Here is an 18,008-nt window from a genome sequence, read left to right on the forward strand (position 1 = left end):
CTCTGGTTTAGTGGACAAGGTGGTAATTGGTCAAAGGTTGGATTTGATGATCTTGGAGGTCCTTTCCAACCTTTATTTTTTATGATACTGTTATCTGTCATGTATCACTGTAAAGCCTTTGGCTCAATAGTCTTTGGTCAGACAAGCCCCACTTCTTTCTGTTCTGAAGATGTTGACATTTGTTGTCATCCTTTAAAGCCTGCAGAATCTTCACCAGACTCTTTGTGTTTGTCCCAAAAGACCTAAGTCTGATATTGCAAAGGCATTTTACATTTTAGACTAAGCTGGGTTCCACTGTTAGAGTGAAATACCCGTTTTTTTGTGGCTACTGACATATTCACTAGTAGAATTTTTACAAATACTCCCAAAGCAAGCTGATTTTGAAAATAATTTTTAAAAGATCATCTGGCTTCTGCTTGGTCTTTTCTCTATTATGTGCTAACAACCTGACAAGAAAATACTTGAGCCCCAGGTCCTCTGAATAGTGTTCTGTAATCGTGTCCTGAAGTCTGTAATTCAGGACTGGCTGCTTTTTAAAAGAAAGTTATTATGGTCCTGTAGTATCAGAAGCTTTTGCATATCAAGGCAAACAGCTTCCTCTGTTCCTAATCTTCTGCCTTTTGCTGTAACATGGAGTAACTTTTTTTTTTTTTTTTTTTTAATTGCATTTATCCCCCCAAACCCTGTATGAAAACCAGCCACTTGATTAGATTTCATACTTGGTAAAGCATTTTGAGAACTGCTGATTAAAAAGCACTGTATGAATGTGAAGTATGTATTTTTCTGCTACTAAGCACTCATCAAGCTTAATTTGTGGGAACCAAGGCCAAGAAGCTGATGTTGGTAGGAGCAAGCTCTTTAAAACCTGGGAAAGGGAGGCAGAAGTTTTGTCTGATGAACTGTTGGTGGAAAAGCACTGCACAGGAAAGGTATAAATGGATTAAAAGTTTCCCATGTGGGGAAGGAGATGATGTGGGGAGGAGGGAGTAATTAGTCAGTTTGGAGATCCTTGTGTAGCAATTAATCCTCCAGCAGCAGCCTGGCCACCAGCGGATGCTGCATCCTTGGGGATGATCTCTGGGAAGCTGCTTTACTTTCTGTCATCACTTTAAGGAGCCATGGTGCCTGGATAAAGTGCATCAAAGGAATCTGAGAAATATTTAAGCTGAAATATGTATTAAGGGTAGTAGCTGGCTCCGCCCCTTAATTTTTCCCTGCGTCATTCCTAATTCATAAAAACAAACCATAGAACAGCCCTGAACTTTGTGCAAAAATCTGCTGCTCTGTAATTTGCAATTTAAATGGTACTTCTCTGTATTTGACTGCAGGCAAGATCATCTATTCTATTCCCATCCAATTTAATGCTTTTAGTTTTGGGTGTGTGCGTGGGACATCCTGGAATACTAATTATTTTTTCCCCTCCCTGTTTCTTGTTTCAGAGCCATCAACAAGCAGGATCTACTGTTTTTGGTAGTTCTCTTTCATTGTTTTTCAGTGAAGCTTCTGTCTGCAAATTTGGTTTTGTCTGGGTTTTGTTTGTTTTTAACCAGTGTGAGTTTTAAACAGTGTGTTCTGGCTAGTGTTTGCATAATTTACAGAAAACTTCACTTAATGGGTATGGAAGTTGAAGTTCATGTAACTCAGAGAAAGCAGGCACTTCTTGAAATAGAGACAGATCCATTTGTTGTTTCATGTTGCAGTTGTAAACATTGGAAGAGAAATACCATTTCTAATGGTGGAATAGAAAAGTGGTTCTCAAATGAAGTGATGGCAATACACTTCTGTCCCCCTCCAGCTGGCCAAAACCAGCCACTGGACCCCCTTCATAGTGAGGAGCAGCTGGACCAGAGGTGGTACATAACTGTCACAGCATTTCTCAGCATCAGCATTAAATGTTTGTGGGGGTGATGTGGTATTGATATTTGCAGCATGGCCAGAAATATTTTGTTCTTGGTCTGCTTTGTGTTCTGTAAATACACAGCTGGAGAATGTAGGGAATGGCATGGCTGGTGTGTTCAGAATAGATCAGTACAAGGGGGATGTACCTCTGAATAGTAAAAACACGGTGGAGCATCATGAGGAGGTGGAAAATGGGAAGTGTGGTGATGCTTTCACCCCTTTGACCTCTATAACCAAAGATATCTGCAGTTATTGGCTCAGGGAGACCCATAACTGGAGCAAAAGGTAATTGCAGTCTTGTTACTACAGTATTATTGAGAAATAAAGCTTAGAATTCAATAAATTTTCCATTTGTAGGTGTTTGTTGGTGTCCTATAAATCCAATAATTTCTGGAGTAAACGAGGTTGTGGAAAGTTTCATGGTCTGTCTGAAGTCTGCACGTTCTGCATGAAGAACCTGTAAATACTGATACTACTGAATTGTAGAGCTTGTTTGTTTTGGGAATCTGGGTTTTCTCCTGTAACTAATACTAGCCCTCTGTAGAATTAATGAAATACTTAGTGGAATTTTAACACTAAAAGAGAATTCCTAAAAACTGTAGAAAAGGGTCTGTCAAATTATCACACACTGTGGAAAAACATCACTGCTGTTCTTCAGCATAAACATTTTTTAGATGATGTAAATAATATGAAACTTAATTTTAAATGGTAATACTAAGTTTTGCTCTATTTAGTTCTTCAAAAGCCTTTTTATGATTTTACTCAGTGCTCTAGATGGATGAAAACATAATCCCATTTTAAATCCTTTCCTCAAAGTGTAGTGAACTTTAGCTCCTTTGATAAATTTAGATAATTTTTCTTCTTGCTAAGCTGGAGGAGTGTTTAATAGCTCTTAAAAGTTTGTCTTGTGTGGCAAGTGATGGAAAACAATTCCACCAGTAGCATTGCTGTAGAGATGGGGAGAGGTACAGATCATGTTTTCTCTCTGAACATCTGACTCACCAGAGCTGCCTGTTAATCCTGACAGCTTTATTGCAAAGCAAAGAAAGTGGCTGAATAAATTCAGGGGGAAAAGAAGTTGCAGTTGTGCCTCCCCACAGCAGAGCCAGTGACCCTGGGATTAAAGGGAAGGAGAGGCAGGTGTTCTTGGTTTGCCTTATAGAAGAATTCAGGAGGTGTCACTCTCTCAGCTGCAGTATTCTAAGGGAACATTTATTTTCCTAGGGGAAAACATTCTCAATTCAGTTACACAGAGTTGTCCATGTTCACCTGTTGCTTTCCTGGTAATGGTTTTTTTGAATCTTAAACTTTCTGAGCAGGGGCAATTCCTACTAGACCAGTTTACTCAAGGCTTTTATCCATCCTGGCCTTGTAATGAATCCACCTCCATGAGTGTTAGACCCTAATCCCAGCCACCAGCAACATATTGAATTTAAAAAAATGTCTGTGCCTGTTTTCCATCTGCTTTTTGGATAAATACTTATTTATATTGAACATATATAGGAGCTGTGAATTAAAAAAAGGTTTGTGCCTCACAAGTGCCTAGCATGAGTTAAAAATGCATTGATTGAAGCACCTCTGCAATGACAAAACCTCAGATTTCTTGCTGGCATTGTTGAACTAGCTAAGTATTTTTGTTCAGAAGATGGGATATGATTGCATGGTGCTCATATGGATAAGGAATGTCACCCAGCCATCATTTATATGTAATCCAGTTTTTTCCTTATTTTGCTGCATTTAGATACCTGTTAGTCTCTTTCTCTGCCAGCCACTGGAGGTCTGTAGTGGGCCAGCATCAGTGAGCACACCATGCTCTGGGGGGGTTTTGGATCACATTGGAGGGTTTTGTCTCCTTTGGGTTTGAGAGGCCGGTGGATGTGTCTGGTTTGGCTGTGGAGTGCCCGTGCTGGGGGTGAGCGGAGCCGCTCGTGCAGCGCTGGGATCCCTGGGTGAGTGTGAGGAATCCCCAGGGTTTGTGTGCAGACACAGCATCGATCCCCAGCCCGCTGCCAGCTCGGCCTGTCACTGCCCAGACATGGCCTCTAATACCAGCTTCAGCATGAGCTGCCAAAACCACAGTGCTCAAGGCCTCTCCCTCCGAGTTCGGCCAATGCTCGAACGAAACAGCCCCCAGCTTGTTCCTCCGGGACACAGGCCTGCCTTGTTAGGAAATCGGTGAAGTTTGGGAACCCACAATACCTCACATAGCTCTGTGTACAGTAATGGAGGGTGGAAATAGGGCCATAGGCATGAGCAACCAGACGAGTTATAAATATAGAATACTCTCTCAATTCCAGTTTCGTTAGTCATGGGAGGACAGTGAGAGTTTTATAAACTTATAAGGAATATACAAACAGTTCTGAATTTAAAATAACTCTGTATAATTTTTTTAGTGTGTGAAAAGAATATTCTTTTTTGAGACCATCCTTGTAAGTATCTGCTATACACAGAGCGTAAGGATCTGCGTATTTATATGTTCATGTGAATGTGACTTGAGATGACAAAAAAAGGTACTGGAGAAGAAAAGCGTAGCTCAAACGTGCCAAACTCGAGCAAAAACAGAGTGGGAAGCAGCGTGCTTCCCACTTTGTGCCAATATCAAAAACATGAATCCCCTCTTTCTCTTTAATAAGTGCTGTCTGTGCTGTCTCCAGCTTCAGAGCAGCCAGGCAGTGTCTGAGCTGGCTTTGCTGCAGCCTGGAGCCCCTGTCAGATCCAGGGATACAGCTCACCTTGGCTGTCCTTCCTGCAAATAAATAAATAAACCTCTGGTACTCCCTAATCTGATCACAAATCCTTACTACAGGGAGGGATTTAGCAAGTCCGAAGCAATGTCATTATTATTTTTTCCCAGTCATGCTAGCAGGAATTCCTGAAAAGCGTGTGGAAGTGTATCACAGAGACAGCTCGAGCATCCCAGCCGTAGCAGTGTGTGAGTGCATGGCCGGCAGCGCCGTGTGTGCCATTTGTCCCGTTAGTATATTCTGTGTGTTTGCAGTTTCTGGGGGATGTCACAGTCAAACAGTTTATTTATCAAACTGTTGGAAGAACCGAAATAGTTCTGTCTCACAACGGAGGAGGTTTTTAAAGATAGTGAGCTGAGCACAGGCAGGATGACACTGTCATCCCTCACTTGGGTTAGCAGGAGGCATTGAGTGCTCCCAGCTGCTGCTGTTCCATCTCTGCTCCTTGCTGACCCACGGTGCTTTTTCCCAGTGCCTTCTGACTCAGGTGTTGGAGTCCTTTGCTTGGCTTGGGCTGTCTGGGGATTCAGAGCTGCTGAACTTGCAGTGAGTGGTTCACTAGGGGCCTGCTTTGGGTTTGTGGTCATGTCCAGTGCCACAGTGGACTGGGAGCATCCTTGCACATCTCAAAGCACGTTCTACAGACCAACCTGGAACCCCTAAGCAAACAGATGACTTGCAGCAGTTCTGTTGTTTGCAGATCAGACCATGGAGGATGGAGTTAAAAGTTTAGGTCCAGATAGTTCAGGGTGATTTACAGATTATTAAAGCAATTTTTGCATCAAGTCTAGAAAGATAACTGAACATTTCCCATTTTCCCATGGACACGTCCATCCATGGTTGTGGTATATGAGAAGAAAATAATTCTAATACAGCTTTAAAGTCAGCTGTATTCTCCCCACTATCAGTGTTGCCTGTAAATTTGTTAAAATACATTAAGAAAGGATTAATGCACAGTCTTCTTGTCTGCTTTTAGGTCTTAGAAATTCAGGAACTTTCTGTATTCCCTCTGCGTTTAAAATAGAGGAAGATTTAGAATGAAAAATACATTCTGTGATTATTAAAACCAAGGAAAGAGCTCACCCTTTGATTGTTGTGGATCTCTAGAGCACAATCTTCAGTTGCTGTCAGATTTGCTTACAGTCTTGTATTTCTGGAAGTCCTGAAGGAAATACTTTATTTGATCGTTTTAGCATAATTGCCTTAATATTGTTTGGAGCATCATTGCTGCTGTTGTTAGCAGGGTGCCTTTCACTTGCAATGTACAAATATCATAAATGATGTAATAATCCCAGATTTAGTAGTTTTTAATTTAAAACAAATGCACCAGGTGTCTCTGATAATTTTGCAAGCCATCAGCATTCTTGCAACTTGTTCTTCCCTTCCATTATCATCCTGCTCTTTTCTCGGGCTCCTGAACATCTGGATCTTAATCCTGGCTTTAGTGGCTATTTCAGTAACAGGTGAATACTTGAAAAATCTTTGCTCTGTAGTAAAACAGTTTGAATGTTCTTGGTCTTTCTGGCTATTTCCTTTTATTTTCATCTTTCTAATATTTAGAACTTGACAGGTTTTGTCATTTGTCGTTGTCGTGTGAGATACAGATGAGCAAAAACTTCCTAAGTTTGCCCCACTATGTGTATTATGAACAGTTTTCCTGAAGCTTTTTTTTTTTCCCCTTTAATTTTAGTGTAATTAGCCCTCGGCTGGAGCACTGTTGATTCAGCCTCCAAGATGAACATTCTGTTTCACTGCTAGTGCCAGAATGGTTAAGCTGTTGATGGGTGTGAGGCATGAACACAGAGGGCATTCCTGAAATGAAGCAGGAGCTGAATCCCTCCGAACTAGTGACTCTTGTTTGCCCTGGATTAAACGGCCGTGATCCTTCGGCATTAAGAGAACTACATAATTTAGGCCAGTGTGATAATGTTATCAGCCTGTCTTCCTCCTTTAGAATAAATCTGGAATGTGAATAGTAGTCCTCCTCCAGCTGGGCTTTTGCCAGGAGATGGCTGACCAGCACTCCTTGCTTGCAGTATATTAATTAAATCCTGTAAAGCTTATTGCCTTACACTTGCAGCATTTGGAAGACAGGCAGATTAAATCAAGCTTTAAGGAAGAACAAGCAAAACCCGAATATATCGCTTGTAATCTGCAGCCAAAAAGAAAAATAATTTGCCTCAGAGCCATTCTTCAGCAGCACTTTGCTTTCCTTATCTGTTACTGCAAAGTTCAGGAACTTCAGTTGTCCCTTTAGGAATGTGGTCAAGTCTGTGACAGTGAATGCTGGGGGATGGCAGTGCATGGGGGAGCAGCTTTTACCACCATGGGGGGACCCTCATGTTCCTGCCTTCATCCTCACTTTGATACTGTTCTGATTTGCATCTTCCATGGGAAATTTCCTCATGTATAGAGGAAATCTTTCTGGATCAGTGCAGTGCTGCTGGTAAAACATTCCTGACCAGTTTGTTTACCCAGTGTGGAAGATAGAGGGCAACTGGCCCCAAATCCCCAGAGATGGTTGTGTATCTGCCTCTGTGGGGTTTGTTTATGTGCTGAATTCATACTGGCGTGGAAGGGACTAAATGGACTTGTTTTTTTCCTCATTCTCCCCAGTGCCAGCTGCAACAGTGCCAGTCTGGGCTGTGCTGGGCAACATAAACTGTTTTGGAAGAGAATGCAATTTGTACTGCCTGGGTTTGTCAATAGCTCGTGTTTGCTTGCACCTTCCTGGGCCGTGGTGTTACACACTTGGGAGCAGATGCACACTACCTGTGCTATCCAGGGGTTCCTGTTGACTGTGGGATAAGGTGGTTGTTTTCTTCACTCAGGTTTCCATTTGCCCTCTTTTCAGTGGGATGGGAGTTCCTGTAGTGCTGGTGGAGCATTTAGAGCAGGGTTGAATTGCTTCATTGGCAGAAACCTGAAGGGATGGGAGTTTTGCAGTGACAGCGAGTGTCCCCAAGTCCTCTGCTCTGAATAAAACTGATCAGGCACACATGACTTTATTTGTCTCACAGCTGGGAAGCAGGAAGCTGTTTCAGTATAATTCCTAGGGTAAGGAGTGAATGAGAGGTGACCAAAGAGGGATGTGCAAGGTCATCCAACTCCAGTGTATCCAACTGGAATGTGCTCATTGAGTGATGAACGTTTCCTCTCTGCTTTATAGACCTCACTGCATCTGGTGGAATCTGAGAATCTCCAGGTGCTGGATGGTGCTGGACCTTGCTCTCTTAACTGGTCTCCCACTCTTTTCTTCCACTTTGCTCCAGAATCATCTACAGGTGCTTCCATCTGAGCAGTTGGTTGCAACTGCTGCACAACTGGCTGTGTATTGTTTTTCACCTGTAAAATCTTGAGGAGGGGACTGCAAGAATGGATTCCTTGATCAGTCTTTCATATGATTAAAAACTGGGCAGTTACGGGCTGATGTCAGGCTGGGCAAATCCACTGAGGTTATTTTGAGGTTCTGGATGCTTCATCACACCCACTCCTTCACGCAGGGATAAAGGCATATACAGCATCTGTGACAAACAGAAATACCAAGAAGCGAGAGACCAAAAAGCTTTGTGTGGAGGCTGACCAGGTGTAGTGGGAAGAAAATAATTCCCTGAGCCACTTCAGAATAATTTCAGGATCCTTGGAAAGGTCTTAGGGATAAAAATGGGCTGGTAGTGACTAGGATTTAAAGATGGAAATGCATGACTGATCTTGAGTCAGATATAGCTTGTGGGCTGCAGACTTAGTGCCCTCTTGGTGTAAGTTTGGATAAACCTATCCAAGTATTTTGCTGGTGAACATGATTCTACATCGAGGTGTAACAGAAGATCTTTCAGGTCCTAGATCAGTGATGGGTTGAACTGAAGTTTTGAGGTCTGGCAGACTTTGTGCCCTAACTATTAGAAAGTGGTTTGACATGGTAGCATTTTCACTGAATATGACATTATGAGTTTTGGAAACAGGGGAACAGAAAAGAAAAAAAAATACACCATTGTTGATAAGCTGCTAATAGCTATTTGTGTGGTAATATAAAGATTTACACAACTGCTCTGAGTGGCCTCTTCAGTGCCTTGGAGATGACTTTTACCCATATTTCTGTGATCAGAACATGCTACTGCATGTATTTAATATGTGTATTTCCTTTTATTCTGTACTTTTTGATTCCAGCCCTGACCATGAATCACTGGAACTGGATTTTCTGAGTAATGTCTCTCCAGTCTCTATTCTCACAGAATTTTGGGCAGAAGAAATCGGGTCTTGTATAGGCTGTTTGAGCATTTGAAGTCAGCTGTTTGAAAGGCCGTACCAAAGTTTAGCCCATTAAAATGCAATATTTTTAAAATTCTGTCATGTAGAAGGATTAACATTCCAAAAGTGACTGTATTTTTCTGTCTTTGTGGATAAATTTAGACAGCTAATTTTTTTCAGTAGTTGGCTAGGAGAAAGCACTCCCTTCCTCCTCTGGTTGCTGCTCAAAACGAGGCACTTTTTTACCCCCCATTTTTTTTCTGAAATATTATTTTATCCGAAGGATGCTCTAAAAAAGCCGAAAGAGTATACAAAAAAATAAAAAAAAAATCCCCAAAACAACAAACCACCAAACCAAAGAAAGATCAAATATCTTTTTACAAGCAGAGAAAGAATCTTTAAAAAATATTTATCCCACACTTGGCAACCTTTTGCTTGCCCGCATGTGACTGGCGCGGTGCCATCCTTGGCCGAGGCCGGCGCCTCTGCTTGCCAGGAGTCTTCCTCCTCTGGCTGCATTTTCACTCCCTGTGACTGATTGTTTATTCACCTGATTTTTGTGCTCCAGCATGGCTGAAGTCATGGTGTCTTGGAGCTGATAAGAGCACTTTGTCTGCCCAAACCCTGCGATAGCCATGAAGTCGGCGCGGCGCGTCCGCAGCGAGCGCTGGCGTGTGCACGCTCCGCATAGCAGGGAGGGTTTAGATGTCACACAAACTTACTGCCACCTCCTCAGCCTGAGCCTGGCCAAAAGGGAGCTGTCATAAATACACATGATTTGTTGCTTGCTTTTTAAAATTTTTATTTTTTTTTCCCCCCCCCCAGAGCTGTGTTTGAGGATTTCCAAACCTTGCTTTGTGTTTGCAGTTCTGGTTTAGAATCTTGGGGGTTTTAATTGAGGATAATGAGTCTCTGAGTCAGATTCTCTTGGGGCTTCTCCTGTTTCTAAGATGTTTCTTGCATTTAGTTTTAAGGTGTCTCCTTGCTATATGTCAAGTCTGAATCTGATTTGCTTAGTAAACAGGCATCTTGGAATGAAAAATGTTGCCTTTTTTATTTCTTTTTTATCATGATCATAGTATCTTAATAGTATTTGGGAAATCTTAATTTTTTGTTGACAGGAAAAACTCATTTGAAGAAACCAGAGAGGAGGTGAAGTATGGATGGACAATGAAAGTTCTGTTGTTGGTTTTGTGCCAGTAAATTGTGTTTGTGGCTACTGAAATTCTTGTAGTGTCTTTCTCTGAAGACCTGACACTGCTTTCACTCCTTAAATGTTAAGGGATACTGGTCTAGGCAGGCCTCCATCATCTCTTTATTAAAGTGCTTAAGGCTCTGTCCTTCTCCACGTCTTGCTTTGACTTCCGTCTCCCATGGCTGCCCTCCAAGGTCTCTGAAATTTTCCATTATTTTGGTATCTCCATGTGATGACAATTAAGCATTTTTTGCCCTTGGGCTTGTCAGCAAGGATTTGTTCAGGGGGTTGTTTTTTTCTGTATATATCGTCATCAGCCTTCATATTCCAAGGCACTGTTGTACCTGGCTGATAAATTCTGTCCCCAAATGTCAGCCTGCTGTTTGCTCCTGCTTGTGTCTCTAATGTTCTTGCAGAATTAAGTCAACAAGTTACTGAGTGTATTGCAGGGTGCTTTTTTTGGCCAAAGTGTTTTGGAGCCTGAGTTTTACATGTTTTGGTACAAATCTAGGAGCCCAAAAGCACAGTTTGGTTGGGTGGGGGAGGATGGATGGGTCTGGGCTGTGAGGTCAGTCAGTGTTGTTCAGTGAGGTTTTTAGAACAGGGATATCTGAGGGAGCTGGCGTGTAAGGCAGATAAGGCTTTTTTGTTGTTGATAATATGTCCTACACACACACACACAGAAGTTCTTGTTCTTCCTCTTCAAAGAAACAGGATACCCGTATTGTCTCCAGGCTGAAAACTCTGCCAACGTTAGCAGAACAAGCAGAAAATAGGACTGAGGAAAAAGCGAGGTTGCTGAGCTTTTAAAAAATTATCTTTATAAAGTTTTCAAGAGTTCATGTTAAAATGGTTGTGATTAAAATATTGCTATAGTTTTGAAAATGTGTTTCACTGATGGCTTTTTTCATGTGAACTTGTGTATCCTTCTGTGCTCCAATTTATATTTCTGTAGACCAGAGTCAGCAGATTTACCAGGAGATACAGGGAATCCTATTTTTATAGCAGACTGCTCATGAATGGCAGAGGCATTAAGGGAATACAGGAGTCTTTCCCAGGAATGAAATAAACTCAATCTATGTTTATCCCAATACTTAGTACAGCAGTGTTTGTTTTCCAGCAATTTTTTCAGATGAAAACAAAAATATTGTGTATTTAATCATTACATCCAGTAATGAACTTTGTGGAGGCATGGGGTGGGGTGTGTGTGTTTTTTTTTAGTAGGGCTTTGAACTGGAAATGTAGCTACCACATGAAATCTGAGTTCTGGCACCCACTCAGCACAGCAGTCCATCTGCTAGCAAGACACACTGATTTTTCTTTTTTTTTTTTTAAGCCCTCAGTAGTGCCAGATGCAAGTCCTGTGTGCCTTAAGGGGAAAGGCAATTTGTGATGCCTTACTAAGGTGGCATCTGGGCAGACTTCTTTTGCACTGGTGCAGATTACTGTCCAAAAGAGAATACACACCTGCATGCATGCTGTATTTTGGTATGTGGGTTTGGTGTATATGCCTTATTTCCTTTTCAAGAAAAAAAACCATCCAGCATCTTCAGACAATGAATTATTTAGCAGTGATTGCCTCTGCATTCCTGCTCTCTGTAGTCTTACAGGCTCTGCAAAAATTTTCTTTATTTGATTTTCATGTGATAATTGTGATACTTGTGGTACCTGGGCAGGCACCAGCAATGCTCATGGTCCCACCTCTTTGTTGTCCTGGTCTCCCTCCTCCATCTATTTCAAAATAAGGTGATGAAAATTAGTCAGAGTCAATACAGAATTCTTTTGACAAGAAATGCAAAATTCTTCAGTGGCATTTTGGCAAGTCCTTTTCAAGGTGGGCACTGCTTAAAGCTGTTAGAAAACATCTCTTTATAATCAAAAGTCAATGTAAGATGTCAACATCCTGGATGCAGAGCTATGAGCAGTGGGGTTTTTTGTGGTTTTTGGTTTGTTTTCGTGGGGGAATTATTGTTGTTGTTGTTGTTATTACTGTTATTGTTATTGCTTAATAGCAGTCTTGAGCATTTTGTCCTGTGTCAGGATGGTGGAGTTCTGTGGTATGGGATTGTAAAAACTGGAAAGCCTGGTATTTATGGGAAGAGGGGGACATTAAAACTTTAGGGTATTTAGTCCCGCATTAAAACAACACTACAAACAACAGTAGCTGCAAACTGAGAGATAAATCACAGTGAAGAACTTGCATAGAATTTCATCAGCTGCTTCCATGGAGATTTTGGGATGTTAACTTGTCTCCTGATTCTCTCCTTTCTGCTGAAATCTTTCAGTTTAACTGTCTGTGGTGCTTCACTTGGATCTCTCTGTAGTGGCACCACTGAAATCTTTTCTGCTGTTGTTACTGATACAGTGTTTTAGCTAAGTTAGAAAGTGGCAAACAGCTACTTAATGCAAACCAGATTTGCAATCTGTGTGTTTCCAGAGCCTCTGGCACAGGGCTCGTGTGGCTAAAAGGCCATAGAATGCTGTAATCAAAATGCTGTTGTTACATAAATATAATACTGCCACTTCTTTTGATCTAGCAGTGGTGAGCTCTGCTGCTGAGGATTCTGCTCTTTGTTCATGTCTTCCAAGCTGAAATGCTTTCACATAAAACGAATGTCTCCATAAATTTGCACCCTGTTTTTTTTTTTCCTCCCTTTCATATTTTGTTCTCTGAACCCAGAATTTGAGGATAAGGCAGAATTCTGTTATGCTCTTCAGGGGAAAATAGTAGCTCCGTAATTCTTTGGTATTTGATGTGGATGATGATTTGATACTTTATTAAACCGCATTTTGCTCACATAAGCAACATTGGGATGCTACACTGGGGTCAGCCCAGCCATGTGTGCTGCACTAGAGCAGTGCTTCCTTCTACAAGTGTAATTAAGTTGTTTTGAAGGAAGCTTGTTTTCTTGCCAATAAAAGACCAATTTGAAGTACAAATAGGAAAGGCAAGAAATGCTTAGAAAGACAATAAGTCAGCATGCCAAAAAAAAAAGTCGGTAATACTGGGGCTATGGAATAGGTTCCAGTACTGCCTGTTTCCATTATCCTTATGTTGATCTTGCTTTCAGCAGTTTTCTTTATTACTTACTTGGTTCATGCCATAAATTTGATCTGAGAAAAAGATACTTTCAGGCAACTAAAGCTGAGAAAACCAGAAATTTTTACAGTAGTGGGTTTGGTTTTTTTCCCAGGGATGCTCTAGAGCGCAGGGAATGAATTGCTGCAGAGTTGCAGAGAACAGAGCCTGTCCTTTATTGCCACTCCCCACGGCAGGTGTTGCTCACGCTGCCTTGCTTTGTGTCCTGCAGTGTGCCCCAGCTCGTGTGGGAAGCGAGCCTGCACTGACCAAAACGAGTGTTGCCACCCCGAGTGCCTGGGGAGCTGCACGGCGCCCGACAACAACACGGCGTGCGTGGCCTGCCGCAACTACTACTACGAGGGCGTGTGCCTGCCCACCTGCCCCCCCAACACCTACAAGTTCGAGGGCTGGCGCTGTGTCACCAGGGAGTTCTGCTCCAAGGTCCCCGCCACCGACGCCAGCGAGTACGAGAAGTTTGTGATTCACAACGACGAGTGCATGGCCGAGTGTCCCTCGGGCTTCATCCGCAACGGCAGCCAAAGGTAACGCGGCTCTGCCTGTCCTCTGTGCCTTTGCCTCTCCCTCTTCAGGGCCAGCTTGGGCAGCAGGTTATTGGGATAGAGGGGGATGGCAGTGGGGGATTGCGTGGCTTCCTGGTGGAACCTGGCTTGACCTTTCTGTGATGAACCCACCTGATGGGTGTGTGTGCTCCTGGGCAGCGTCAGTGGGCTCTGGGTCTTCAGAAGGGCTGGAGGAGGTCACACAGTGCAGAACCAGGTCTTCAAATAGAGAGTAACAAAACAAAAGTGAGGCCCAAGAGCAAAGTGAAGCCTGTGGTTGGAGCTGGCTGATGACCATTATCATGCAGAACAAACCGTAGGAGTTACCTTGCCTTGCATATTACTTTATGCATGCCTGCATTTTAGACACACACATTCTTCAGTGTATTTAATTTCATTTCATTTCCCTTTTTTCACTATTTCCAGGAGATAACAATGGTGTTTTAGAAGGAAGCAATCATATAGATGGTGACAAAAATAATGCAGCAGCCAACAGTATTACACAGAATAGTTTCTTGTAAGAGTGTCACTCTCCTCCTGTTATTTAATTCTGACAGTTGGAACAACGTTTGCTTGTGATTTTTGTAATTTCCAGTGGCTTAAGCATGCAGCCTTCATTGCCTACTGTCCCTTGGAAGTCATGGACTTTCAGTAAAGGATAATCAGTGCCTCAGGGTTATACTAAAAAGATATCTTTGTAGGCTGCTGTGTTTTCTGGAAAGGTGATGGTGGTGATGCAGCAGTTGTGTGTCTGTGTGCATGTCATCCATCCGTTCCAGGCAGTCTCCAGTTGGCATTTGGATACAAGCAACTTAACACAGCCTTTGCCCAAATCCAGATATTCACCTGAGAAATGCAGCTTTTGTTATCTCCTGGAGCTTGTAGTAGCAGCTGTTTGAGCCGCTTACGCTGGAGTGCGCGGCCGTCCTGTCTTATCTCAGTGTTGTGCTCTCTGCAGAGATTGAAAGGAGCTGTAACTCAAGGCTAGTGAATGTTCTGTTCCCCAGAGGTGCTGTTAACAAATAGTTGCAAATGGAAAGCATTTCCAGCATTCTTTGTACATTTAGTCGAAGCCTCTTTCTTGAGTCTGCAGCTTTTAGTGGTTTGTGGCAGGTTATAGAGCAGGATTTTGAAATAGGAGCTTACTGCTTAGGAGAGGAGCTTCTTTCAGTTATGGTTTATGCATGGAAAACTGTTATCAATTTACATGTTTCTTTAAGCCTCAGAGGAAAGTGGGTTCACTTTCTTTAAAAAAAAATAAATAAGCCCCTGTCCATCAGTTTTGTCAGCAGAAGCCTTTGTCTTTGGAGCTGGGTTTGGGTTCTTTTGATTTTTGTTTTTCCTCTCTAAAGTGATACTAAGTAATCATGAAATACCAAGTGAAATGCTAGAATAAATTGGAAAATAAAAATTACCTTGAATCAGGAAAGACATTTACCAGGAGGAGTGATCAGGGGGTGTTGTGCACACATGAAGTGTCCAGCTTTGAGATGAATATGTAGGGAATGTAACATGGAGCCTTAAAAAAGCTCCTGCAGCCAAAGGCTGGTCTGCCTTGAGCTCTTGCCTGAGTTTGGCTGCTAAAAATGCTTCTTAGTGCCTGTGAGTATGAGAAGCAGAAATGAGCCTGTGTTTCAGTGTTGCCTCCCAGCTTCTGGCAATCTGGTTTCTCTGACTTTGGGGCTGTGTCTTTCTTGATGTTTCCATCTGTATCACCCATTTTGGACTTGCTTAGACTTCTGGCCTTCCTCTTCCAATTCCTGTTGCCAGTTAGTTGCCCTTGCATCAAGACACATCTTCTGTTTCCTTAAACTTGCTGCTTTAATGCCTCTTAAGCTGTAACAAGTAGTGACTAACTGACTGCTCACTTTCTCCACATCCCTCCTGACTGTGTGCCCCCACAGTTGTCTTTCTGTGTTAAATGACCAGGAGCATGAAATTCCCTAGTGCTGAGCTTTAAATGTTGGTTTATGGACATGGACACAGACTTTATAAGAATGTGAGCAGTATTTTCCCATCTCCAGTTCTTGGCTGGCCTCTTTTGTGAGGTTGGGCCTGGATTAGCACGAAACTTCCCTGCACTCTGAGGCTGCCTTCATAAATGGGAGGGGAGGGGTTCCTGGGAACAATTCAGTTGGAGTAAATGCACAGTTGTAAGAGCACTGGGTTTACCTGAAGTGCCTTTGACTTTGGAAGGACCACAAAGCCATCCAGAAGCTGGCAGACCATGGCTGTGGGTCCATTCAGCCACTGCAGGAGGTACAACGCTCCAGCTTCTCTGGAGTGCAGCAGGGAAGTGTATCCTGAACAAGCATGGCAGCTTTCCTTCTGGCATGGAGGATTTGCCTAAGCTTTAGAGGGAAATACCTTCCAAAATTCCACTCAAAGACTCAGAATCACATATCACTGTTTATTTTCTATGTCCCCCTCTTTCCTCACAGCATGTTCTGCAGCCCTTGTGAGGGGCCCTGCCCCAAAATCTGCGAGGATGGGAAAACAAAGACCATTGACTCAGTCACGTCAGCACAAATGTTGCAGGGATGCACAATTCTCAAGGGAAATCTGCTGATCAACATCCGCCGTGGAAGTAAGTGATGGCCTCTCCTCCTGAACCCCTGATAAGGCTGCTTTTCACATTTTTCCTTCTGTCGTCAGCATAATGATAAGAACATTAAAAACTCAGCAAGCTGTTTGCTTTCCAGGCCCAGAGCAGTGCTCTGTTTGATTTGGCCCACTGCAGCACCATCCTGCCCCAGGCGGGTGCAGTAGGTATTCAGCTCCCAGGGAAAGCAGCTGGTACTCTTTTTAGGTTTTTTGGCAGGACAAGGAACCAGGGTTAGGCAGTTAGACAAGCAGTGGTCCCAAAGGAGCAATGAAGGCCCAAGAAGGTGGAAAAGTTGAAAATCCTTGCATCTTGGTGGGTAAATAACTTGTCATATGGCACTGTAAGACTGCAGATCCTCACTTTTTAAGACAAGGTGTGTTGTTTTGCTAGAACATGGAATCCAGAGTGCTGAGAGCTCTTATGAAGCCTAACACTGTGCTGCTGGATGGTCAGCAGTAGTGAGCTGGCCATCTCTGTCACATGTCTTGAACAAGCTCTGGATTAAATTTGTCAGAGCAGTGATTCATCAGCCAGGGAGGTGTTGACAGTTGATGAGCTCTTAAAAGCCGAGTAAAAATTGCTGTTAGTTTTTATTGGACTTGTACGTCCCTATGGAAGGTCTCTTTTGGTTTCATGAATAAGGTTGAAAGACTGGGATCTGTTTGATTCCCTACCTCATGCTGAATGAAAGTTCTAGGGTTTAGTTGCATCAGCATGTGGATTTTTTAATTTGTGGTATTACTGCTACAGGTACAAGGTTCCCTTATGGGAGATGTTCCAGCTACCTGGGTCAAGCGTGTGGGAATTTTTAATTTTTATTTAAGCATTATTTTAGAGTGCCAAAGAGCATCTGATTGCTTGGTATGAGAAGCAAACATTGATATTTGGTAATTGGTCTTCCCAGCTATCTGTTAGGGCTTTGGTGTGTTCATGGCAGCAAACACACCCCAAAGCAGCTTCTCCCAAATCCTTAAAAACTTCTCCTTGGAACAGCAGCATAATTTGATGAGGTGGTGACAACCCCAGCGGGGTTGGGCCAGGGGTTGCTGGAGGTCAGGACAGCAAATCTTGAGCTTGTGAAGGATGGAGTGTTGCAGCTGTGGGCAGGGACAGTCCATAGAGAGGAGGCAGTTCTGAAGAGTGGAGCTTCCTCTGCAGTAATTTTAATAATTCCTCATAGAAAGTCAACTTCAGTGAGTTGTCTGGAATATGCTTCATGGCAGGAGGACTTCCTGATGGTTTTATTTTTGCTGCTTCATCAACTGGTTCAGTTCTGTAGCTTTTCAGGTCTTGGAAAGCAATGCTCTGTGGCCCAGAGCAGAACAGGAACATACCCTCTCCTCACTATCTGCAGTCTCATTCTCTTTTTTCTGAAGTGGAGCTTTCTGCCTGAGCCTTGCTCCATACCCAAAGAGCAATTCCTTCTCATGGTGTGTACTTTTACCCAAGGGTCTTTTCATCCCTGCCAGAATGCTGGCTCACCATTTGGTGCTGCCTTCAGAGGGCAGTGCCTATGGAAATACCAGGTGTTCCAGTGTGGAAAAGCAAGACTGATTTCCCACTGTTACTCTCTGGCTTTATTTTGCCCTTCAACCATCTGGCACAGGCAACTGTTCTTGGGGAGGAGAACCAGTGTCTCTCATTTTCAAAAGCAACAAGTACAAACATTATCTTT

General features: G+C 42.9%; 1 protein-coding gene across 4 annotated transcripts in view; it reads left to right on the forward strand.

Moving 5' to 3' along the window:
* The window catches only part of IGF1R (insulin like growth factor 1 receptor), a 172,338-nt gene that overhangs the window by 114,188 nt on the left and 40,142 nt on the right, over positions 1-18,008 (forward strand). For all 4 annotated transcript variants that reach the window (XM_079318207.1, XM_079318208.1, XM_079318209.1 and 1 more), the window contains 2 exons: positions 13,398-13,710; positions 16,170-16,315. In XM_079318207.1, coding sequence (XP_079174333.1) covers positions 13,398-13,710; positions 16,170-16,315 — 459 coding nt within the window. The remainder of the gene's footprint in view (positions 1-13,397; positions 13,711-16,169; positions 16,316-18,008) is intronic.

The sequence above is a fragment of the Erithacus rubecula genome (genome assembly GCF_903797595.1).
Source record: "Erithacus rubecula genome assembly, chromosome: 14".
Taxonomy (NCBI): domain Eukaryota; kingdom Metazoa; phylum Chordata; class Aves; order Passeriformes; family Muscicapidae; genus Erithacus; species Erithacus rubecula.